This window comes from Protopterus annectens, chromosome 11.part0 (genome assembly GCF_019279795.1).
Source record: "Protopterus annectens isolate FY-2018-M chromosome 11.part0, PAN1.0, whole genome shotgun sequence".
Taxonomy (NCBI): domain Eukaryota; kingdom Metazoa; phylum Chordata; order Ceratodontiformes; family Protopteridae; genus Protopterus; species Protopterus annectens.
Window position 1 is genome coordinate 1,174,880,928 of NC_056745.1, and position 24,692 is coordinate 1,174,905,619.

The window sequence follows — 24,692 nt, forward strand, 5'->3', positions numbered from 1 at the left end:
TGATTTATAAAAATCAGTGTATACCAAGATTATATACTCCCCATTCTGAAGGGGGTACGGGCCTCCGCGAAATTCATTAGATGTACAGATCTGCAATTGTGGGACTGCATGCATATCTGCTGACCTCACAAGACCCAAACATAGTAAATGTTTTAAAACATGAAGAAAATAAGTCGAAGATGACTTCCCTGCTTAGATTAGAAGAAACCTATCGGTGTCAAGTGGGAGTGGAAATAAAACCAGAGGTATGTAAAAATCAGACAGCAACTAAATGTGCCAAAAAAAAAAAAAGAAAGAATATAAGGTAAAGTATCAGATGAGAAGGTAAGAAATGTGGAAAATGCATAAATATAACTGCAAGCATAGAAAACTCTTGCAACAACCTCATGTTGAGCAGGATCAAATGCAGGAATAGTTAAGGACTGGTGAATTTAAACCAAAAAATGAAAGGTTAATATTGGCAGACCAAGATAGTGGACTACATACATGTTGCTTTACAAAGTCATTTGAACATGTGAAAGAAACAAATGTAGGTTTTGTAAAACAGAATTGGAAACAGCCACACATCTTGTTACTGGTTGTGACATACTAATGGCAGAAGGACTGTATACAGAAAGGCATAATAATGTAGCAAGACTGTTGCATTGGGGATTGTGCAAACATTATAATACTGAAGTAACTCAAAAACACTGGAAAGATAAGCCACAAAGCATTATAGAAAATGAAGTTTATAATACGTGGGATCACCCATTAACAACAGTTCAAAAAATAGATGTGAGAAAACCAGATATAGTAGTCCATGAAAAGAAGAGAAAAGTAGTATTGATCACTGAAATTACTACACCCAGTGACTACAGCGTCTTATATACAGACAGACAGAGTCATAAAATATCAGGATCTGCAGGCAAAAAAGAGAGCAATGTGGAAGAAGGATACCATATACAGTTCCAATAATAGTAGAAGCAAGGGGCCTTATTAAAAAAAAAAAAAAAAAAAAAATAATAATTTACAATCGTGCTTAAATATGTTACCAATACATGTAACAACTTATGAATTTCAGGAGGAGTCATTACTGGGGACATTGCAGGTGCTGTGATGAGCACTTCTGGCTAACATCAGAAATTGAAACAATGCTAATGTCATGAACTTCAATCATACTTTGACTTAGGAATGGGGTCCATTCCCGTCATGGTATTGGAAACCCAAAAGACTCGGAGAAATTGAAAAATAACTATCTAAAACAGCAGTCCACCAAACATACTGAAACTTAAGTTGCATTCATTTTATATCTTAAAACACTACTAACAGTAGTGTTTTCATTTAATCTTGATAATGTACAAGTATCCAGTAAAAGTTACTATTTTAATTTCAGTCTTTCCAAAGTATTTTTCCAGTTACCACCTCTTGGATTAATAAAAAAAACTTTTTCCAAACACTTGAAATAAGAAATGTTGCTGTTTTGGATAATACTTAAGATGTTTGTATAAAGCATTGTTAACATCACCATTTTTATACTGTACAAATGCTGGTATATCCTAGTTCTTTAATTCTTAATAGCTTTTCCAATATAAAATGCTTGGTATGTCTTACATTTAGTCATGTGATTAGAGATAGGGTTTAAATAGTGGAAGTTTAATGAATACTAGGTTCTGATGAAGTCTTTAAATTAAAGACAAAAGCACTAAACATTGTAGCACTGGTGTGATTCTTTATTGGTATAGTTAAATTTTTAGTTCTTACATGTCATGGTGGTGCGGTTTCCATTCAGTGTATTATGCATCTTGTTTGGTGTTAAAAAGTTAAACCAATACGAAAAATGAGAAGTTGGAAACTCTTGACTGCGGATATGAACAGCAAGGCAGAAGCACTGAAAGGTTTCTAAAGACCCATAATATTGTATACAGAGTCAGGCCTATTTTTATTAACCATAGAAGAAGCTAGAGATAATAATTAAGAAAGAATTGAAGTCCCTTATTTGGGAGGAAAAGGTCAAGAATTAAGCAGGATAAGTTGTTTCTCCCCACAGAACAAGGTGGTTTAGGATTATCACATATGAAAAGATAATTAAGAGCTACACAGTTAGACCTCATATACATAACGCCAGCAAAAGACTACAAATCAAAACAAAAAGAAATTATGTTGAAATGGGGGGGGTCATGAAATAAGAACAGAGTAGGATTTTGCAGTTAAGGAGAATTAAAAACAATACAGAATATTATATTTACAAAGCAGCAAAAATATTTGGAGAGATAAGCCATTGGAGGAAAGAGATTTTACCAATATGGACACCTGAAAGTAGACAAGAGAGAGCTGGAATTTACTGGAAAATATTAGTAAAGGAACAAAGCTGCTGGGAGAACAACTAGGGAGGAAAGTCAGAGTGGAATGAGGTCAAGAAGAAGTTTGGACTGTGGGTTTGAAAAGTGTCCTTCCCTACCAGGGACTGATAAAACAATATAGGCATACAGAAAGGGGGCAGGGTGTGTGTTAAATTAAAGACCATCTCTGATTGAGTTTAAAACAGAAGCTGCAGTAAAAAAAGGGATAATTAATACGGCATATAAAATAATGCCTGATGACTATATCAGAAGTGAGACAAAACTGTGAAATGAAAATAGAAAGGCAATATACAAACAAATAAAGTGAGGATACCTGTATGGCTCCCAAGTATGCAAGAAAATCTAGAGAGTTTAGGATTTTTGCATGGAAGTGTTTACACAAGTTAAACTTGGGGGAAAAATGCTTTTTCGGATTGCAACAAGTTGACAGACAGTAGAAATTTCCTACAGGGTATTTTGTCAGAAATATTAGAGGAGCACATTATTTTAACTAAGGAAATGATTCTTTTGAGCTGGCTATAGAAACTAAATTGCCTGAATACAGTAAGGCCCTAGTAAGTTTAATGCTGTTAGTGATCAAAAAGGCAATAACTAGAAAATAGAAAATGAAAATCAAAAACACAACCAACAGTAATGTAAAGAAAATAAAAGAATTGAAGTTGGGATCTTTAGAAAAGGGAAGGAACAAACTATCTTAAAAATAAATGGAGTAGAAGAGACTTCACTGAAGGCAGAGTGGTCTCCAACCATCTTCTACCGCTGGCACTAAAATATCCTTGAATAAAAAACATTCTCAACCCTGGGAAGGAGGAACTGGTTCTACCACTTCTTGGGACAGCATGTGTTGAAGAACAGGGGAAATAAAGGAATCTGGTCTGGTGAATGAGGAATTACACCCTGGAAAGGAGGGATTTCCTCCCACTGCCATCTCTAACCTTGATGAATGACCTTCAGAGCCCATTTGTCTGAGACTATCTTTTGCCAAACAGAAAAGTTGAGATTCAGACTTTCTAGAAGAGAAAAGTGACTGCCAGGTGTAGATGGTGGCAGAAGGTCCCTTAAACAGTCATTCTGACTTTTTAGGCTGTCCTTGGTTTTGGGGGGTTCCAAATTTCTTTTTGGAACCGCACTGCCATTTCTTCTTATAGGTCTGTTTACCAGCATTGTGTTAAGACTGTTTATTTATTTATTTTTGCCAAAACTGGATGAGGGGTTAAAAATCTTCAAGATGCCCTGAATCAGCTTACCCCTTTCATTAAACTTTTTGGTAACCTCTTCTGCACAGAAACCAAAAACTAAATCTCTATCCAAAGGAGATTTTAAAATCTCATTTTTTATATAATTTGGGAGGCAAACCTCTTCACAACTGTACCAGTTGCCATAGCCCTGGAAGACGTATCAAATAAATCATACTCACTCTGTACGCAATGAGTAGTGCCTTGTACAAGGGAAGTAACTACATTATTTAAAGCAGATTTTTCTCACTAGAAGAAACTGCAGTCAAAATATTCCTGATACTTTCACAATTAGTCAGAACAAAACTTTCACATATTAGTCTGACAATTCAAAAATCTAAACATTAAAGTTGCAGAAGCATACACTTTTTCATCATGCTTATGAATATTACTTCCATCCTTGCTTGAAAGAGTAGGACTGGAATTAATCAAATGTTTAGTAGCAACAGGATTTACTAGATCTATAGCTGCTGGGTCATGTTTGAGAAGAGTGTATAAAAACTTTAGACTGAGGAACATTACACATTTTATCTGCCTTTTTAGGGGTAGTAGGCTGGCTATCAGGAAAAAGTACAGTTGTGTACACTTACCATAAATGTAAATGTTCGAGTGTATTCACTGTTGCAGTCATCACTTGTGGTTATCCCTGCTGGGTAGCCCTCGACCAGCCTGAATAGCAGAGTAAAGAATTTCCCTCCTGCATCAGCTGTTCAGAGACTGTGGTTGACGTCAGGTCATCAGGGCTATAAAGGGTGAAAGCAGATGCCATTACATCAGTTTTTGTTGCCCCCCCCAATAGTCAGGAGCCCCTAAGAGGATATAGAAAAACAAGGGAAGGTGGGAGGGAAACAAGACTGCAACAGTGAATACACTCAAAAATATACATTTATGGGAAGTGTACCCAACTGTACTATGTTCTTCATGTTTCACTGTTGCAGTCATCACTTGTGGGAAGATTCCCAAAGCTGAGGAAGTGGGTGGAGGCATGTTATGTAGGTTATGAGGATGCTAGCATGCCCTGCAGGATTGCAGATGCAAATCCTGCCCTGGTTTTGGAGAATGTAGCCAGCTGGTAGTCTTTAGTGAAAGTGTGGATAGATGTCCATGTAGCAGCCTCCAGGATATCCTTGGTAGGAACTCCTCTCAGAAAGCCCGTGGAAGTACAGGCTGCTCTACTGGAGTGAGACCTGATGGATTTAGGAAGACTCTTTCCATGGAATGCATATCAAAAATGTATAAAATGAGAGATCCATTTGGAAATGGTCTGCTTAGTAATGGGTTCCCCTCTGCCCCAGGGGTGAACGAAACCAGGAGCCAGTCCATTTTTCTGACTGGTTTGGTCCTGTCAAGGTAAAATCTCAGTTGTCTGTATACGTCCAGGTTATGCAGAATTCTTTCTCCTTTATTGGTAGGCTTTGGGAAAAAGATAAGTAGGTGAATGGTCTGGTTGAGGGTTACCTCAGAGACCACTTTAGGCATAAAGGTGGGGTTGGTTCTCAAAGAAACCTTGTCTGCGTGGAAAATGATGAGGGACTCAGTGGCCATTAGGGCCTGGAGCTCAGATACCCTCCTGGCAGAAGTGATGGCTAGCAATAGAGCAGTTTTTCAAGAGAGGTACTTGAGATATGGTGAGGATGCTGATTCAAAAGGGGGTAGAGTCAACTTTTCCAAAACAAAGCTAAGATCCCAAGCTGGTGCAGGTGGCCTTCTAGGTGGTCTGATGTGAGCTACACCTCTGAGGAACTGTTTTAAGAGGTGCTGAGAGAACAAGGGCTGCCCTGCCTGTACACAGGCTAAGATAGCTGAAGCACGAGTCTTGATAGAGGAGTAAGACAACCCCTTTTCTAGAAGCTCTGCCAGGTAGTCCAGAACCATTGCTAAAGTGGCACTGGTGCTGTCTGCACCTCTGCTACTGCACCAGCAGGTGAAACGTTTCCATTTTGCTGACTAAGATTTTCTGGTGCTGGGTCTACGGGGTTCCTTAATAATGTCTAATACTTGCTTGCTGAAGGCTGCAGTGTTATCTGCCTTTGAGGAATCAACCATGTGGTCAACTTGAGAGTGGCCAAGCCTGGGTGCAGTAGCTTCCCTCTCTGTTGAGTGAGAAGTTCTGTGAATGAGGGTAGGAGGATGGGAGTGTACCTGCTCAGACTGAGCAGCATGGGGTATCAGTGCTGCCTTGGCCAGTCTGGGGCAATTAGGATAGCCCTTGGCCCTTCCTCTGTGACCTTGAACACCACCCTGGGAATCAGAGGCAGTGGGGGGAAAGCATATACAAACAGGCTGCCCAATGAAAGGAGAGGGCGCCCACCCTCCAAGCTTCTGGGTGAAACTGTCTTGGTCACAAATTTGTTAGCTAGCGGTTCTGGTAGCTTGCAAAAATGTCTATGTCTGGTTTCCTCCAGATTTGCCTGATCTAAAGGAAGGTCTTCCTGTGCAGCTGCCACTAGTGTATATCCAGGAGTTGTCTGCTTAATTGGTCTGCCAGGGTGTTTTGTATCCCTGGAAGGTATTGTGCTATCAGATGCAGTCCCAGGTTTGAGGCTGACTGCCACATTTTCATAGCTAAGTGACAGAGGGGGTAAGAATGGGTGCTACCTTGCTTGTTGATGTACCACATGACAGTTGTGCTGTCTGTCTTGATTAAAAGGACTTCTGGTGACAGAAGTTCTTGGAAATTTAGAATTGTTCTGTGCACTGCTAGCATTTCTTTCAGGTTGATATTGAGACCCTGAACCTCCTGTTCCCAAAAGGCCTGAGTTTGCAGTGTTCCTTTGTGAACTCCCCAGGCAATGTCTGAGGTGTCTGTGGTTATGGTTTGGCCATGTGGCTGAAGGACAAAGGGGAGACCCTTGTTCAGGTTGCAAACCCTAGCCCACCATAAAAACTCCTTCCCCAGACAAGGAATCAGGGGAAGTTGGTGTTCCAGTAACTGCGAGCGCTGGCTCCAGAGATTCCTTAGGTACCATTGCAATTTTCTCATGTGCAGCCTAGCAAGGGGTACCAGCAGGATGCAGGAGGCCATGTATCCCAGGGCTTGCAGGATTTTTCTGGCAGTGAGGAGGGTTTTGTGTGCCAGCTGGATGAAGTAAGACTATAGGAAGCCTGCTTCTGAGGGGGGAGGAAGGCCATTTGTACTGAGGTGTCTAGAAGGGTGCCCAGGAAGGTAATCCTTTGTGTGGGCTGTAGGTGGGACTTTTCCTGGTTGATGGTGAATCCCGGAGAGGTTAGTAGGGTTTGCAGAAAGGAGAGGTCCTGCAGGAGTTTTTCCTTGGTTTCTGCCTGTATGAGGCAGTCATCGAGATAGGGATAAACGTGCAGGCCCTTCTGTCTACAAAAAGCAATGACTGGAGCCAGGCACTTGGTAAAGACTCTGTGAGCAGTGGATAAGCCAAAGGGCAGAGTAGAGAACTAAAAGTGTTGGGACCCTGCCCTGAACCTTAGGTAACTTCTGCAGAACTGTCTGACAGGGATATGCAGGTAGGCATCCTTCATATCTAGGGTCACTAGCCAGTCTTGTGATAGGAGCATAGATAGTACTTTTTGTAGAGGCAGCATCTTGAATTTTGGAACCAGGAGGGGCAGATTCAGGGTGGAGAGATCTAGGATAGGGCGCCAGGTGCCCTCTTTTCTGGGAACCAGGAACAGTCTTGAATAAAATCCTTTTCCGGTCTGTTCCTTTGGTACAAGTTATACAGCATCCTGGGCATGATGCTTTCTGATCTGACGAATAGCTTCTGTCCTCTGATTTGCAGGGATGTCTGGGCAACATGACCTTTTTAGTTTCTCTTTGAAACAGAATCTGTACCCGCTAGTAATAATTTTCAGGACCCATAGATCTGAGGTGATGGCCTGCCAGTTTTCTAGAAAGAGGTAAAGTCTTCCTCCTAACCTGTTGGGTGACCTGAGGGGCAGAGGGGGAGGCAGTCATTGAGAGTCCTTGGAGAAGGGAGGTGGTTTAGAACTCCCTTGCCTAGGAGCACCAGTGGACCACTGCCTGGGTCTTTGCTGGCTATGGGACTAATGCCTATAGGTTCTGTCTCTGCGTCCCTTTCTATGGACTGATTTGTCTGACAGGGAAAGGACCAGTGTTTAGTAAGGAAGTTTCTGCTGAACCTTGGAGGTTGCATATTGACAGTTTGCATGAACTTGGCTTTGTCCTCCATTTTCTTAGTAACCTCCTCTGCTTTAGGCCCAAACAACTGGTCTTTATCTAAGGGAGCGTCTAGCAGTTTGGATTTTACCTGGTCAGGCAAAGGCTACTCCCTTAACCAGGCATACCTTCTGATTACTTAGCCTGTGACTGCAGCCCTGGTATAAACTTCTAAGGCATCAAAACCACAATGCAAGGAGTGTTTGGCTACCTGACAGCTGGACTGTATGAGGTCTGTTAATTCTCTGGAAGTACCATTGTCAGGAATGGAAGCTCACTTCTGTTTAATCAGTTCAAGGACATTTTGCTGGAATTTGAGCATATGGAATTGACAGTTTAATGCTCTTACAGCTAAAATGGCTGAAGTGTATACATTTTTCCCATTCTGTCTAAAGCTCTGCTTTCTTTGTCAGCTGGAATAGGATTTCTAGATGAGCTTGCTCTAGCTCCCTTATGGCCTTGAGTAATGACTTCAGGGTCTGCAGTAAGGTTCTTGAAAAGATAGTTGTGGGTGTCTTGCATCCTGTAATATCTGTCTGGTTTTCTGAGTGTTGGGGGGAAGAGAATCTGGAGAAAGGGAAAATTCTGGAAAAACATCCTCCACTACATCCAGGACAGGTGGAATGGCTAGAGGTTTATGCTGGGGCAGTCAAAGAACTCTCTCAGTCTCTTCTTAGACTGAGGGTAATCTTGGGCCTCCCACTGAAAGTGTTCTCTGAGGGAATTTAAGGTTTCCCCAAAAGAAAGGTCCTCGGGGGGGGGGGGGGGGGCTTATGGAATGGGGTCATCAGCATCAGAGTCCACAAATGCTGTTAAGGGCTGGTCTTCCATGTCTGACTTCTCAAGGACAGATTCTTCTGATTTCTGGTCAGAGAGGGCCTCAGGGGAGGCATCCCTTTTTCTTTTGGCTGGGGTGGGAGGATGGGACTGACTTCCCGTAATAAGGGTCATTAAGTTTTCTGCCAGAGCAGGCTGGATAGGTGTAGGTCAGTGGCTGGGCACTTGGGGAGGGGCGTTTTTGGGAGTAGTCTTAGGCTTGGGCCTGGACGGGTCAGTAGTCTTGTACAAAGTGAGTTTAACCAGCAGCCTTGTCGTCTGTCTGAGTCTGGCTTTGGTAGCCGGTAGAGTCTCAGTTGAAGCCGGTGCCTGCAAAGCGGCTCTGGACCCAACCACGTGAGGAAGAGGTGACATACCGGCAGAGGGAGGTGGATCCCGTGGTGTACCGGATTCCGAAATGGTCTCAGTAGAGGCCTGTGATGGTTCCTTGGCTGGCATCACGGGCTGCGAAGGCGCCTCACTGAGTTGTAAAATACCAGACTTTTGACCTGATTTGTCAGAGGGGCTAAAGTTTAGAAGTCTATCTCTATCCCTTTCTTTCTTTTTTCTAAGTAAGTCAGTAGCTGGTTGAGAGACTGACACCATATCACATTGATAAATAAACTCACTAAAATAGCTACAATTTCAGCTCTTTTTCTTATGGTTCTAGTATTAAACAGGGCACAGAACCGACACTCAGGGATGTTGTGGTCTGGGCCTGGAAGTGACGCAGAGAGAATGGAAGTCTCGGTGTGGGATCTGCTTTCCACAACTGAGACAATTATTGACTTTCTCTGACATTGGTTAAAAATCAAGAAAATGTTCCCCAATGAGGTACTTAGCTTTAGACGGTTTTCCTCACTCTGGCAACAGCTGACCAACACACTTGCAGAATTGCTTCTGCTTTGAGCTCCACAGCAAGAAATACTGATGTAATGGCATCAGCTGTCACCCTTTATAGTCCTGACGACCTGATGTCAGCCACAGTCTCTGAGAAGCCGATGCAGCAGGGAATTCCTTTACTCTGGTATTCAGGCCGGCCGAGGGCTACCCAGCAGGGATAACCCACAAGTGATGAAACAGTGAAACACAAAGAACGTCTGCAGGCAATGACACACAGACATCCTCTAGAGCTGACAGAACTGGGGGAATTGTTGAAGGTTTTGGAAATTCTTCCTGTAACAGCCTTTGGCAATTTTTCAAGGACTGAAAACAATGGCACATTCTGGAAATAGCCTCAGAAAAACAAACATCCAGTCAGAAACTGAGCTCTCTTCTAGGTCTGAATAAGAAAACAGAGGATAAAACCCCCTATCTGTCCAGATTCAGAATATTGAACCACTTCAGAAAAACAGGTATACATCTTTCTTTTACCTAAACCACCGCATAAGAAAAATCAATAGCCTGATTTAAACTTTGAGCTAGACCTAGTAAATTACTCCTGTCTACAGCAATGTGAGGAGGAATAGATACATCTTTAGCTTACCACTTCTTTTTACAGGAAAATGGGGCCAACAGTGTTATTATTGGCATCAGCTGCTTCCCAAGGGATGAGTACAACGTTCTGACTAAACAGGGAAACCTTCCCTGTTCTCCCTCACAGGACCAACAACAGTTGCTCTCCCTAGCCCACTGAGAGGACCCCAATGGCCGCAGATGATGTGGCTAATCCCCAGTCAACAGAGGCTGTAGATGCTACACCAGAAGGATATGGGGGTAAAAGATGAGTGGTTTCAGGAACAAGCTATGCCCATATCAGAGTCTAAGGGGCTGGAGCAACTTGCTGGCCTGCTGTGGTAAGCAAAGCCTGTTTGCTTAAATGTATATTTTTGTGGCTGGAAGAACGACCCACCAAGGGACAGGTAGCTTACTCCATGGTCAAGCAGAAAAAGATGCATCTTTCCCAGAAAAAAAAAAACAAGCAGCAAGTAGGTAATTTTTTTTTAATTCACTTTTTTCACACAAAACAGTAAAAAGCACTTTAAAACACTTAGCCAGCCCCAAGAAGTAAAATCAACACAAATTATCCACAGAAAAAAAATAGTCTGCAATTACTTTTTTTTATTACCACCCTTATTACTTTTTTTTTATTAACACCTTTATTGAATTATTGCTTAAGACAGAAGGAAACATACATTTATAAAAAGAAAAAATATGTTACCATGTTCACAGTTACATTATGCATCACATATATTCTTTTATAAAATTACCATCAAGCCAGAGTTACATGAATTGATCAATTCCTGCATTACCTTAAACCTCACCCTGTAATGTTCCAATAGTTTCCACTTTTTTCCTACATAAATTGCTCCAACCTTTTTCTAAAGATCTCACTTACCATTATTTTATCTCTGTTACAATATTTACTACTTCAAATACAGCTGGTTTAGAATCTGATTTCCATTTTCTATTAATTGCTTTTTTGGCAGTGACCAGAATTAAACTTAACAAGGCCTTACTATGTCTAGGTAATTAAGATCATGTATTCCAGCTCAAAAAATCATTTCCTTAGTTACACTCATTTGCTCACCTAATGTTTCTCATAGAGAACTCTAAAGGGAATTTTTAAAGTCTGCCAACTCACTTCACTCCCAAAACTTGTGTTCCCAGTTACCTGTTTCTTCCCTATCACAACTATATCATTTGCTATCTACCTGAAGAAATAATTTGATCTGCTTGGGGTATAAAAAATGCCTATGCAAACACTTCAGCAAATTTAGGATTTTTGCTTGAGTGTGTCCAACATTTTTAGTTCGGAGACCACTTAACATATGGGGCAGGCTCGGGGGGGGGGGGGGGCATTAACATATTGAAGATGCACCTCCTTTTTATACACTTCACAGCCAATGGTGCACATCAGCCACTGCATAAAAAACAAAACACTGCCAGTTTCACAGCCACTTATGTATTCTTGTCAGAACAAAAACAAGCTTACAACTTGAGACATTTACAAATAGCATCCTTGCTACAGTGGCACAAATGTAATGGCACAAATGCACATATTAGTATTAAAAAATGTTATCACTATGTAAATCCAGGTGAAACTTTACCAAAAAGCATACTACAAATGTCAAAAATCAAAAAAAGCTGCTGAAATGTGTGGCATACATGACTATAGTTAATGGGATGTCTGACATTGTTTTTGCACAAGTAATCTATGTCTGCACCAACTGTTGAAGTGGCAACGTGAAGTACATCTGCCATTTGTGATAAAAGATCTTGTTTTGCTTTTCATGCTTTTCATTCTGGAGAAGAGCTGCTCACAACAGTACTTGCTCCCAAAAAGAGCAGTAAATTGAAATGCATTTTCTGTGAGACTTGGATATATTTCTGCAGAAACATATTTTCTGTAGAAACTGAGATTGAGGAGACTATTCTCTGTGAAGGCTCTCTAAGTCACTATTGTTTTGAAGGTCAATGAGTTCTAAATGGATGGTATCAGGAGCAAAGTTGGGATCAACTAAAAATAGGTCTAAAAAGAACTTCATATTATTACCGTATTTATGAAAGTCCTAAATCCTACGTTTGTACTCTCCAACAAGCTTGGCCAGTAGGGAACAATATTTTGTGTTGATGACTGTATCAGCAGGTCTTGTACTTAAGGTTGAGAAACAAAACATTTTCTGCTTTGACAAATGCATCTGCAGCAGTTCTGTCTTTTGAATAAATGTGATTACACCACAGGGTTTTACTTCCCTGAGCTTCATTTTCTGAAACTCCTGTTTCGCTTCATCAAAAATATCCTTACCAATTGTAATGTCTTTCACTGCACAAACCTCCTTCCAGTCCATCAAAAGACTTGCTAATTCCTCAAACAAATATTGCCAGTTGAGCAACATCCCCAATGTCAATACTTTCATCAACTGCCAAGCTGAAGAACTGACAGTGTTGTAGTCTTCTACAAAGATTATCTTTTATGTTTGTGGACAGGTCCTCCACTCATCTTGCAATGGTCTGATATGAAAGGCTAAGATTTCCTACTGTTAACTTCTTCTCTGGGCAGGCCACATCTGCAAATATTTTAAGGCAGATTTCACAAACTCTCCATCAGACAATGGTTTCCCTCTTTTAGGTATTAGTTCTGCTATCAAATAGCTGAATTTTGTTGGCACTTCACTACTTGAGCTTATAACTTTGAAAAATGACTGTTGACTGTTAAAACCTTGTTTTGGGCTTTTACTTTGTCATTCCTCAGTTGTCCAGTCATATTTAGCTGCATGCTTTGTAGTGTAATACTCATTATGCGGGTACTCCTTGGGCGCAACTATAGTTTCTGGAAAAATTAAATAATATGCTGTTCAATCATGAAATAGTCCTCAGAGCATGAACTTTTGAAAACATGACCTTCAGTGTAGATTTTTCTTTTCTTACAAACAACATTGTGATAAGTATCTGTGGGAGATGCAGTGAAGAAAGGCATAAGTCAAGCTAGCCAACTTCCTCTGATCCCTAATCATTCTGAAGTAAATATGAAAATCTACACATATTCCAGAATTAACCTCATAAGGGCCCTGTAGGGTACTGACAGCCATGCTGATGGAGTCTTTGTTACAACACTGTGTGTACTGCTATATGCAATGTAACCTCACTGATCTACCCCCCTTCAAAAAGCCTTATTAATGATCTGTATACCCATGGCAAAAAAGGTACAGTGCTGTATTTCAACTGCCAGTCATAGTAACATACACTGTGGACTGCATCTTATATTTTACTAGTAATTAACTTTACCAATTCAACCACACCACTTTAACTAGAAAGCTTTCAACAGGAAAGTAAGCACCTATGAAGACTCCAGCCGTAATTCATTAATGGACATTCTGTTGTACTCTAAATGATAAAATAAAACGTAGCAGCTGATAACTTGAGGACTAATTTTAATGAAGACAGTAGTAGTAAACAATTTCCTTAAGCGCTTTTCGTCCAGCACAGTGGCCAGACTTCTTCAGATAGCAAAATACATTCAAATCACTGTTTTAAAGTCTTTAAAAACATCATGTGACCAAACCTTGTCAGTCGATAATTATTAATTAATTAGGTAAATGAAAGAAAGTAAATGCACACCTCAAAGTAGAATCTTAACCCTAACCTATCTAGACTGAATTCAATGTTCACATCAAAAGATGTTCACATAAAACAGAGTAAAACTACCTCTTGTACTATTCGATACATAACTACAAGAAACTAAAGGTAAAGTTCATCTAAATCACCATAAATAAACTAAGTGAATGTACTACCATATTTTCTTAATAAACTACAGGTTTAAATGACAAAAAATACTTGTAAATAAAAAAACATTAAGTGGAGTAAAATTATCTCCACATGCTTTTTACTTTTAAATATGGGAGAATAGCACGTTTCATTAAGCCCTGGATATTGGTGGGCATTAACTCGGAGCTGCCAGAATAATTCCTGTTGTTCTAATAGTAATGAAACAGGTCCTCCATATACATCCTGAGTAATTATGCGCAGCAACTATAACAACAGTCCTAACATTCACCACAAAAATGCATGCTAATTCAGACTGACCAACCCCAAGGGGTTAATTACCGTTACTACAGCACCTTTGCAAATACTTCACACAATGATAGGAACTGCAGAGAATGCTAAAATATACAGAATACATAAGAATACACCAATCAAAGTACACAGATTAAATATACCACCACACCAAATAAAGCAGTTTGTTGTTAAATTATTAAAAATATTCCAATACCATACCAAATAAAAGCAGATTCACTGTTTGATTTTAAGGGAGAAAGTTTGTTAAAATAATTAAAAAGTAAACAGGCCTAAGCATCATGACACAGGCTGCTTCTAATAATTCTAATTAACAGAATCTAATTGTATTCCTAATAGCTTTGTGTATCTTACTCAGATGTATATACTGCTGTGGTGAGCCAAAAGACACAACCAACATCTTACTCAGATGTAACTCTAACCTTTTGACTTAGCCCAAGAATGAGGGATACATCCAAAAATGTGGCACAGGGTGAAAGACCAAAAACTAGAACACTGGAGGATATACCTTTGCAGAACAAGTTTTCCATTATAATATATTTTCTGAAAGACTTTACATCTAAAACTCGTGCCTCCCATTATTTACTTGCTGCAGCTAAACAATTTTCAAGAAAACCATACATTTCACAATGAACAGACAGAAAGAATGCAAAATCAGGGTATCAATAATATAATTGTCAGACATACACGGACACTCATTGTACCTTCCCAAACACATGCACCGATTAGTCACTTTATTAATTTTGCCAAATATACACACTCCATGTGTTCCAATGTCTGGAATATGTCCAATTAAATCATGCCATCCTCTAAATACACATATTGTAAAAATTCTAACAGATGCCGAGAGTGTCTAAAAAAAAGACTTGCCCAGATGGAATGCATTAAGAAGAAATCTGTCGATCATAACAGTTAAATCTTCAGCTTTAGAACCTGTAACCAAGAAATACCTATTAATGTTGCCCTACTCGATCTGCTACAAACTTAGAGAACCAGGATGGATATGAATGATCATTTCTATGTAGCGAAAAAGCTCATATTCCCTCATTTTTAGAATCCTTACGATACATAAATCACAAATCAAGACTCACTTTAGGCCCACTGTCTCAGTTACGGGTGCAGTCTTGTTTAGTCTAAATGGTGATGTGATTTGAGAACTTTGTGACACCATCTTAAGTAAAATGTATTTTTTTCAAATTCAACAATACGCTTATCAGCAGACATGTGGAGTGACTACAAGTATGACTATTGTCTCAAATGTTGTTAATCTTGTGTTGAATGCTTGGTACAAAATGGTTATTTATGAAACTGACTTTTGGAAGTGTGTAAGAATGTATGTACATTATACAGATGGTTTTATTTTATGACAAGGAAGATTCAGATGTAGCTCCAGTCCTAGCTCATTTAAATAATTCCACTTTTTTTTTTTTTTTTTTAAGATTTCATCTGCACAATAGTCCCAGGAATATATTAACTCTTTGGATGTTAGTTTATACGTTGACAAATCTACATGCTGTCTAAAATCTAAAGTATTTAGGAAACCACATTCAAGAACACCTAGCTGCAGGCTAAAAACGGTTATAATTTTAACAAGAATATCATTATACAGCAAGCTATAAGTGAGTCTTACAAGGATGAGATTTTTCTTAAAGAGTTGGAAATCTTAAAAAAATGTTGCTTTGGACATAGATTATGACATCACACTTACTGTCAGTATCCTTGAGAAATTCAGAGGGGAAAGAAAAACAGAATTGCTCCTGTACTAAGTGACACATACAATTATGAAAACTTAGGTTAGAAAGTTAAAGGCAACTTCTTATACAGTTTTGCTCCAGAATATTGCTTGGATAGTACAGAGATTAAGAAAACGATCATTAACAACTGGATAACTCTACATGGCGACAGTGATTTGTATGACAAAAATCGGTCACACTCAACATTTGTATCCAATGGAAATGTGTTTTGAAAGGAATAATCAAGAAGTCATTTCCTCTATAAACAAATTACCTGGTACAGATTTACTGTCTGATATTTGCTAGTTAAGTACCACCACTAGGCCTGTGGCCTATTTCCATGGTATTCCTACTTTATTTGACATTTGTTTACCAGGAAAGTCCATCTGGGATAACATCCCATTTTCAGCTGAGGCCAGGGAAAACAGCCCAACATTCAAATAATATGGTTACAGTTAAATAAAGTTTTTACAAAGCATAATATAGAAGAATGACATATTAACTAAGTAAAAATTTAGCTTCAGTTCATAAAGTGTGAGCTTCTACATACACAGTGAAAATATTTTGACAGATATAACAAGATGAAAAAGAACATTGTCAATAGATAAAGTCTTTCATAAGTGGCAGTTCACAGAGAACAGCAAACACACTGAGGACACAGTTGGAACAGAGATGTTTAGATTATATAGCCTAGGTAAAATATGTATTTGTTCTTTGTCAAAAAATAGATACATCTGTGATACTTGTAAAATTCTGTCAGTACATGATAGCCCGTTTGCTGTCCTTAAAAAAATAACTAGGACTGTTGGTGCTAAGAAATGCTTTGATTGTGAAGCAGCCTTTGTAGTTTACCTGACAATGTGTGATAAAGGTGGTACCTTTTCTACTGATAAAACCAAACAGAAACTTTTAGTTAGAGTATAAAAGCATTTATATTCTAAAACATCCAAAGAGAAACAAATGCACGTTTTAATCATTCCACAATTTGCAACTCTTTTTAGGAAAATTCAGTTTTTGTAGTAGACCCTATTTTGCATTTTTTAAACATTCCCCAATTTGCAAATCATTTAAGAATTTTCATTTTTGGTAGTAGACCATGTAGGGAAAAAAAACAGTTTGGTGGGAATGAAGAGACGTTGCTGTAGAGTAGAGTTAAGTTATGATGGCAATTAAGAACAAATGCAAATTGCCATTCAGGGTTACATGACAGGGTTAAAACAAATGATCAGATCTGTACTGAAAAATACATTTTCCAAGCTTTAACTCATTAGTTATTTGTGTAACAAGGAGTAGGTTTATTTGACTTTTTATGACAATTGTTTTTTTATGTGATCATTGGTTTGGTATAAATCATGTGAATTTTGTTTCACTTTTTTTGATGAAGTCTTGCATTAAATAAAACAAAAATGACAAATCCCTAGACTTTGGTTTGTGCTTCTGTTGTTGACTTGAGTTTACAGACTGCATAGAAGGTATCGAAGTGCCGTTTCATCAACTTATGATAAAATGGAAACTTTTCTGTTACTGTCTTCTCACTCTTTCATAGCCTTGTACAACAGACAGCAAAAAAATACCACATAACACCAGACAAACTCTCTGCAAGACAACTAATGTAAACCTGTGGATCAACTCAAGCTTATAAACTGGTTGCAATACAGTAAGCTTTACAAAAAAAAACATTCATTTCAGAATATCTCTACAACTTAATAGAGAAAGTCTGATAAAAAAGACAAAGTACACAATAATCCTAAAGCGCATACATTCTCATCAGTATGGAGCCTAGTCAAATTGCTACTGTGCTTCTAGATTCAAAGTGTGACAGCCCCTAGGATTGGAGAGTTAAATAAGGGCTTCTCTTTCACTGCAATGAACTATAACAGTAAAATGCATGCTATGAACTGAGAAATTTGCTATCCTAACAGCGCAGATCATTTTTCTAAAATATATTTATACTTTTTGTGCTGTTAACAAATAAAGATAAAGTCAAGGGTAAGAGTGAATTAATAATTAATTTAAAAAAATCAGTTTCTATGCAGCCAGTGTATCATTTATTCACTGTAAGGACACTGAAAATCTATCAGATGGGTACATTCTTTCTAGCCTTATGATATAAACATTTAGTTCCTCCCTAAAGTATGCATACCAATAGGTTTTTACAATTGTGACCTAGAAAGCATACACTGTGGGAAGGGACTTTGGTCATTGCTAATAGAATTTGAAGTCACAGCAGTGTCACTTGTTAGTGCCACTACCAAATTGTTATGACTCAAAGAGACAGGCAGGAGGAAAACAATGTAAGAATATGAGATGCTACTTTCAAAGACAAAATGTGTGTTGAATGTCAAACACTAACCTTTATCTCTGGAGGAAAAAGTATAAATACTGCATCCATCCAAGAGTTGGCAAAAGCTTTTAAAGGCTTCATTGTTTACTCACAAATATAACAATGTTAATGGTGAACACTTGGGTTTTACACTGATGGTGATTACTTTTGTAATTTAGAAGTTTAAGTTTACAACTTGAGGCAGACTCAACAACTTTTCCTCATAAATTATATTTTCCAATCCTTCTCAATTTTCTTTGTATAAAACAGAATTCAAAGGCACTTCGCCAAAGAAACCTGGTTATCTGGTTGCATTTAGCACTATCAAATGCTATGTGTTGCGAGGGTGAGAAAAAAAAACAATGAAAATAAGTTCTATTGCAGTACATTTGCAGATTAATACTTGTTTGCAGTGATAACTGGGCAATGGCTGAACAGTAAATAAAAAAACATAAAATCACAAAGTCTGTAAACTGCCAAATAACTTGCAGTAAAATTACTTAAAACACAGAAAATAATGAAAACTAACTGATAAAAGGCCACTTGCCTGGTAAAATGAGGAAATTAATGTTATGTACAAGATGCTAATAAAGACCATCATCAAAGAGATAGAAAAAATGAAGGTACCCAAAAACTACAGTACACAGCAACATCTTGTTATATAGTGGTACATGGGCAATTGCAATGTTACAATGCTGAATGACTTCACCTTGACAAAGGAAGGATATTTGGAAAGCAATCCAGCAAAGACTACACATAAGTATGGGAAATGTTCAATCTAGGGTAACCGTTTTAAGAAACACTTTTGCAACAGGATTTTTAGCCTGAAACAAAATTAAGCTGTTTTTGATTATAATGCCTTCTTACAAATCAATTTATTAACAGCTAATGCACTCACAGAGAACTACTCAGGAATAATCTGGTTCACAGTTCATTACACAAATGCCACAATACTTTTAAATAAATAATACTTTAAAAACTGTATTAACTGTTCAAGGATACGTATACCATTCCTGCCACAAATTTTAAAATCATCAATTAGCTGTACAACCATATCCTTGTTTGGATCACCTGGATCACTTTCTCGTACCTAAAAGAAAAAAAAAGGACATTATTAGGTAACTACATGGAAGCTTACAGATTTTTTATTTTATAATTCAGTTCTGTGCAACTATTCACCTCCTATTACAACCCTGGTACCACAAAAGCCCTCTGATATTTGTTTAAGCACTAGGTAAATAATTCTTAGTTCCTTAAACTGTGTTTAAGTGAAAAAATTGTATCTTGACAATTAAAAGATGTATAAGAAATTCCAAGTTAGTTTCAACTTCTTACTTTATTTTACCAATATTACTATTCTTGCAATCTTTATGAAGGAAGTTCAGGAAAAGTGTGGAAGCATAGTTAATTGCGGTCTGTGAGAAGTAATTTTAATACTGCTATTTGTTTCCATATATTTTTTTAAATTGTTCAAAGGCATCAATCCAATATCAAGAAACTTCAAAGAAGGTTTACTCTTCTGAAAAAAATAAAATCCATACATCTTAATATTAAACTGCATCATAAAGAACTTAACTGAGCACAAATTAGGCACTTTTTTGTTCACATTACATAAACAAAAATGAACTGCATTTCAAAGCACTATGAAAAGCAGCATAGCAATTGAAAGTTTGGTGAGAAACTTTAGAAGTATTTTACAAGCAAAACAGAAAACTGACTAGCTATTACTTAAGTCAAATTTAGGAAGGTAAAACAGAGAAGAATGAAGTATGAACTACTGCATCATACACATGGATGATGACAAAAGATATTTATCAAGCAATACTCCAAATCTACATTAAACTGCACAGTTTTGAGGACAAGTCATTCCCACTTTTAACACAATGTGGAACTGAAATTTCCACAGACTGAAAGATGTTTATCATTTTGAAGTTTACCACTGAATCAAAACTATTCACTAATAATGTATACATCAACATATTCACTATAAATGCAAGAGTCCCAGTTCTGATTCTAGGATACCCGCCCATATGACCAACTCAGCACACTAAGAAGCAGTTAAAGCTATGGAAGTCAGCAATGCAACCTAAAGAAAACGGTGACCAAGATGAACAGAGTGGAGAGAGAAACCTTAAAAGGAACTTTAGAGTAAAATAAGCTTGTGACAAAGGGCCTCATCACTACACTCAAACATAATGTGACTGTTGGGTAGGGAACCCAAATTATTATCATCTTCCATATAAGCTGTGTAAGGCAAAGTTTAATAGAAACAAAAAAAGTTCTACTATTCCTCAGCTTGATTATTTGGTTGATTGACCTGTCAGCATCAACTAGAATATGGACCTCAGAATGCAAGTGGTGATCCATATTGGATATGTGACAATTTGCTACTTATTAAATGATAGCAAAGATGAAACTTTGGTCATTTTTTTAATTCTACCATTAATACCAAAGTTGTGAATACAAAAAATAAGGAAGTTATGTACCTACCATAACGTTCCATGTTAGTTGTCTTCTCTCGCCTTCTTTCTTGCTGGATGGGTTCGGAGCCGAGGATGGCACTTGCTAAGCTCTAGAGCTAATTTTACGAGCTCGAGGCAACCCTATATCCCATGATGCAAGGCATAACTACCCAGATCTCATTTGGTAGCTGTGGAAAAACCCTGCCAGTAACCTTCTTCCCAGAAAGGAAGAAGAGGAACTAAATGTGGAAAGAAACAAAGCAAAATAACCACTAGAGACTAGTGACACTTCCTACTGGGGCCCATAGAAAGAATGAACCGTACCCAGAGAAGAGTACAACTTCAAGGTCTGTCCAGGCTAGGGGGAAGGAGGGAGGGACGCAAGAAAGAAGGCGAGAGAAGACAACTAACATGGAACGTTATGGTAGGTACATAACTTCTTAATGTTAAGTTGCCAAACTCGCCTTCATTCTTGCTGGATGGGACCGCGTCCCTAGCACCTCTATCCTGGGTGGCTCAATGGAACAGACTCTTGAGAACGGTGGAACCAAACCTAGCCCTGTCCCTGGAGGCCAAGTCCAATTTGTAATGAGAGACAAAGGTGTGAGGAGTGGCCCAAGTGGCTGCCGCACAAATGGTGTCAATAGGTAGCCTATCCTGAAATGCTGTAGAAGTGGCTAGGCGTCTGGTAGAATGTGCGTTTGGTTTCGAGGGCAGTTGCTTGCCCCTAAGGAGATAAACATGAGAAATGGTAGAAGACAGCCATCAAGACCCTTCCTGTTTTCTGCATAAGAAAGAAACAGTTGATCAGATTTTCTGAATTGTTTAGTTCTGTCCAAGTAATATCTGAGTTGGCGATGGACATCCAAACAGTGAAGTTTCTGTTCCGCTCTGTCAGAATAATTAGGGAAAAAAAACCTGGCAATTCAATAGATTGGTTAATATTCATCTGAGAAGCAACTTTGGGCAAGAAAGATGGATTAGTTCTTAAAGATACTCTATCTTTGTGAAAAACCAACTATGGGGGACGGACACAGAGAGCATGAAGTTCAGACACCCTCCTGGCTGAAGTAACAGCAACCAGAAAAATTGTCTTCCAGGAAAGAAATTTTAATGAGCATGTAGCAGCCGGTTCAAAGGGGGGCTGAATCAAGGATGCCAGCATTAAATTCAGGTCCCATTGTGGAGGGGGATCTTTGATTGGGAGTTTCAGCAGAAAGATCCCTCTAAGAAAGGCTTTGCAAAGCTTGTGAGACATTATGTTTTGATCCGCTAAGCCAATATGAAAGTTTGAGATCGCTGCCAGCTGGACCTTAACTGTCAAGGAAGAAGAACCCGATTGAAAAATCTCAGCTAGGAAGTCCAAGACTGACTGCACTGGAGCAGTAAAGGGGTCTATGTCCCTGGACTTTGCCCAGAAGGAAAAACGCTGCCATTTACTAGCATAAATCCTTCTGGTAGAGGACTTTAGAGTAGCTACTATGATATCTCGCACGGGATTAGAAATCATAGGGAGCCTGGCTAAGGAAGGAAGTGGAGCAACCAAGCAGTGAGGTTGAGAGAATGAATGGCCTGGTGCAGATGACCCGAATGGTGGGTCAGAAGATCTGGAATTGGATCCAGATGCCAAGGCTGAACCAAGAGATGACGATGTAGGGACGGAAACCAAATTTGTCGAGGCCAGTAAGGGCAATGAGAATCAACTTGGCTCTCAAGACGGTAGCTTTCTGAATCACTTGAGGTATCAGCGGGAATGGAGGAAAGGCATAAAGAAGTCCCCAGGGCCAATCCTGGGTTAGAGCGTCTCTGGGGGGATGGCCTGGTAGTGGAAAGAGGGAGAAGAAGTCTGGGCATTTGCTGTTTTGGGGTGTAGCAAAAAGGTCGCAGCAAGGGACGCCCCACTTCTGAAAAATCTCGTCCACTACTGATTGCTTGAGAGACCACTCGTGTGGCATGAGAATAGCTCTGCTCAGTCTGTCCGCTAGGAAGTTGGATTTCCCGGGGATATGCGTTGCTATCAGAAACCGATGAGAGGAGACTGCCCATTGCCAAAGTCTGACAGCTTCAAGACACAGTGGATAGGACCTGGTCCTGCCCTGTTTGTTGATATACCAGACTACGGACATGTTGTCTGTCTGAACTGCAATAGTGCCTAAAGGAAGAAAGTCACTGAGGGCTTGCAACGTTAAAAGCACTGCTCTCATCTCTAGGACGTTTATGTGCAGATGGTATTCTATGGGTTGCCAAGTCCCATGGACCATCCTGCCCTGATAATGACCCCCCACCCGATCAGAGAGGCATCCGAAGTGACTGTGGCAACCGGGACTGAGGGAACAAAGAGTCGGCCCTGATGGAGTTGCGGAGTAGACATCCACCAGGTTAGGTGACTCTTGCAAGATTGCGACACGAAGATCACGTGGTGCATGGGAAGCTGCTGGAAGGACCACTGGGTGAACAACATCCACTGCAGAAGACGCATGTGGAAGCGAGCTAAAGGAAGCAGTACGATGGCCGCAGCCATAAGACCTAGCACCTTCAGGACAAATCTGGCCCTGATCTTTTTGCTGAGTAGTATGATCCGAACATACTTTTGGATGTCCAGAATTCTTTGGTTTGTGAGTCTTGCTGACATCCCGACAGTGTTTAATTCTGTGCCTATAAAGGTAATAGATTGGCAAGGAGACAATGAAGATTTTTCGAAGTTTATAGAAATCCCTAACTGGTTGTAGGTGTGAAGAGTGTAGTCTCTGGCCTTGAGAAGTTGATGCCTGGTGGTGGCAGAGAGGAGCCAGTCGTCTAGATACGGAAACACCTGGAATCCTTGATGCCTCAGGTGAGCCGTGACCGCTGCCATACATTTGGTAAACACTCTGGGAGCTGTAGTGAGACCAAAGGGCAGGGCTCTGAATTGAAAATGACTGGTCCCCAGCCGAAAGCGGAGAAACCTTCTGGAGCGCCTGTGAATTTTTATGTGATAGTACGCATCCTGAAGGTCTATTGGGCACATCCAGTTGTCCTTGCCCAAAAAGGGTAGAATGGACTGAAGCATGACCATCCGGAACCTTGCCTTCTTGACAAACTTGTTTAGTTTGCTGAGGTCTAAAATTGGTCTCCAATCTCCCGTCTTTTTGGGAACCAAAAAGAATCTTGAGTAGATTCCGGATCCTACTTGGTCTGCTGGCACTAGTTGGATGGCTCTTTTTGCTAGGAGCTTTGATACCTCCAGCTTTGCCAACTCCCTTAGACCGGGTGAAACGTCTGGAAGGGATTGATGAGGAACAGGATATCTCGCGAAAGGGATATTGTAACCCTCGGATATGATCGACTGTACCCATTTGTCTTGAGAAAGGGAACGCCAGGCTGTTGGGTACAGCGACAATCTTCCCCCGACTGCCTCCAAGGGTGGACAGTCGGGCAACACCTCAGGGATGCTGGAAGGGTTTATCAGAGAGAGGCTCTCTGCTACCCTGATTCTGCAGACCCCCTCTGCCCCTAGGGCGGCGTCTATTGTTATTACCCCCTCTGCCTCTGGGGGTAAACTGACCACGTGCGTCCGGCGTGATTCCCTGAGATTTACGGAACCACATTTTCCCTCCCTTCTGACCTTTGGGATAGGGTCTTGAAGGGGTGGAGAAATGGACTCCTACAGCAGAAAGAGTCTTGCCGTCTTGCTCACACCTGGTCAATGTGTCCTTCACCTGAGGTCCGAACAAAGCTGAACCATCGAAGGGAGTATTAGTGAACGACACCTTAAAGGGGTCTGCGAAATTACAAAGCCGCATCCAGGACTGACGCCTAAGTGCCACTCCTGTGCCTTTGGCTCTACTCGCCCCATCGGCTGCATAAGAAATGAGCCGCATGGAGGAGTTAGTTATAGAATTTAGGATTCCGAGCTGTGAGGCAATCTTTTCTTGAGCCCCAGCAGCTGACGGATCCTGAACTACCTCACCTAGTTCCTTGAGAATATCTCTCTGAAGCCGGGTAAAGTGACAGAGATAGTTCAGCGAGCACATAGCGAAGGTCGCTGAAGAAAACATCCGCTTACCGTACCTATCCATGGTCCTAGAGTCCTTGTTAGGAGGATGGACAGGTACAGAAGGATCGGCAAGTTCCT

General features: G+C 39.9%; 1 protein-coding gene across 2 annotated transcripts in view; it reads right to left on the reverse strand.

Annotated features, from left to right (window-relative positions):
• SRPK2 (SRSF protein kinase 2) overlaps window positions 1-24,692 on the reverse strand; it is a 3,154,866-nt gene that overhangs the window by 1,475,156 nt on the left and 1,655,018 nt on the right. For both annotated transcript variants that reach the window (XM_044088527.1, XM_044088528.1), the window contains exon 6: window positions 19,119-19,206. In XM_044088527.1, the coding sequence (XP_043944462.1) occupies window positions 19,119-19,206 (88 nt within the window). The remainder of the gene's footprint in view (window positions 1-19,118; window positions 19,207-24,692) is intronic.